Here is a 1438-nt window from a genome sequence, read left to right on the forward strand (position 1 = left end):
ATTTAAACCCCACCTTTCTCCCCAGTGTGGACTCGAGGCAGTTTACAGCATTCTCCTCGCTTTCATTTCATTCTCACAACAACCCTGTGAGGTATTTTTAAAAAAATTTATTTTGGATTTATATCCCGTCCTTCCAAACGGCTCAGGGCGGCTAACATACGGCTAGTGCCATGTAGGCTGGGAGGAGAGTCCACGACTGGCCAGAGGTCACCCAGTGAGCTTCTATGGCAGAGTGGGGCTTCAAACCTGCATTTGTTGACAATGTATCAGGTAAACTTCTAAAAATTACACTGTTTTCTAGAGTACATCCAGGGCCGGCTCACCCACTAGGCGAACTAGGCATTCGCCTAGAGCGCCGGGCCCTGGATGGGGTGCCGAACTGTGCCTCCCCCCCGCCAGAAGCCCGTGTACTATAGCTGCTTCCAGCTACGTGGCATGGGGGGCGTGAAAGGGGAGCGCAAGGCCGCCTCGCCTTCCCCCTCCGCCCGGGGTCGGCTTTGGTAAATCCAAATGTGGGGAGTTTTGGTTTGGGTGCCCGGAAACCTCGCCGCCTCTTCCTCGCTCGCCTAAAGGGGGAGAGAAGTAGGACATCCTTCTCTCCAGGCTCTGCCTGGAGGTTGGCAACCACATAATTGGGTGCGCGGGGGGCGCCAGAAGGTAGCCCCGCCTAGGGTGCAAAAAAACCTCAGGCCGGCCCTGAGTACATCTGACTTTTCCACCTGTTGCTCCTTTCTTCTTGACCGAAAAATGGTACAGTCCTACCTGGGATGGCCGTCCTCTTCCATCCGGCGTGCAGTTTCGGGAGGGATGCACATGGAATGGTGATGGAGGTAGGGGACACCTGCCTAATCAACCCTGTCGATCACTGGGGTGACAGATGTCGCAGCCGGATCGCCCTCCCACCCTTTTTTCTTCTGTTGAGCTGCAACGTGATGTGCAGAAGACCAGTGTGAAGCTTTTCATATCATAGACATCAGACATTGTCACCTGCCAGAGGTCTGCAGATCGCGTCTTGTGGGGCAATATTTTCTGGTGGGGCTGAAGTTCTCAGTGCAAAAAGAAAAGCCATTTAGCCAATAGAAAGCTGTTACCAGGATAGAGCTCTAAACTGCAAGCTGTCAACCACTTTAGATGACAGTTCTCAGCTGCTGCAAGTTATCACTACTGCCAGCCTAAGCAACAATTCTGAGAAGAAGAAGAAGAGACTGGATTTATACCCCGCCCTTCACTTGGAGTCTCAGAGCGGCTTCCAAACTCCTTTCCCTTCCCCTCCCCACAACAGACACCCTGTGAGGTGAGTGAGGCTGAGAGAGCTCTGACACAAACTGCTCTTTCAGGAACAGCTGTGCCAGAGCTTGTGACTGACCCAAGGTCACATCAGCAGGTGCAAGTGGAGGAGTGGGGAATCAAACCCGGTTCTCCCAGATTAGAGTCCGCA

General features: G+C 53.2%; 1 protein-coding gene across 1 annotated transcript in view; it reads left to right on the plus strand.

Moving 5' to 3' along the window:
• The first annotated feature begins 435 nt into the window (after positions 1-435).
• The window catches only part of LOC107123985 (synapsin-1-like), a 91725-nt gene continuing 90722 nt past the window's right edge, over positions 436-1438 (plus strand). Inside the window, exon 1 of the mRNA XM_015427355.1 lies at positions 436-500. Coding sequence (XP_015282841.1) covers positions 436-500 — 65 coding nt within the window. The remainder of the gene's footprint in view (positions 501-1438) is intronic.

The sequence above is a fragment of the Gekko japonicus genome, unplaced genomic scaffold (genome assembly GCF_001447785.1).
Source record: "Gekko japonicus isolate JY-2015 unplaced genomic scaffold, Gekko_japonicus_V1.1 scaffold1919, whole genome shotgun sequence".
NCBI lineage: Eukaryota > Metazoa > Chordata > Lepidosauria > Squamata > Gekkonidae > Gekko > Gekko japonicus.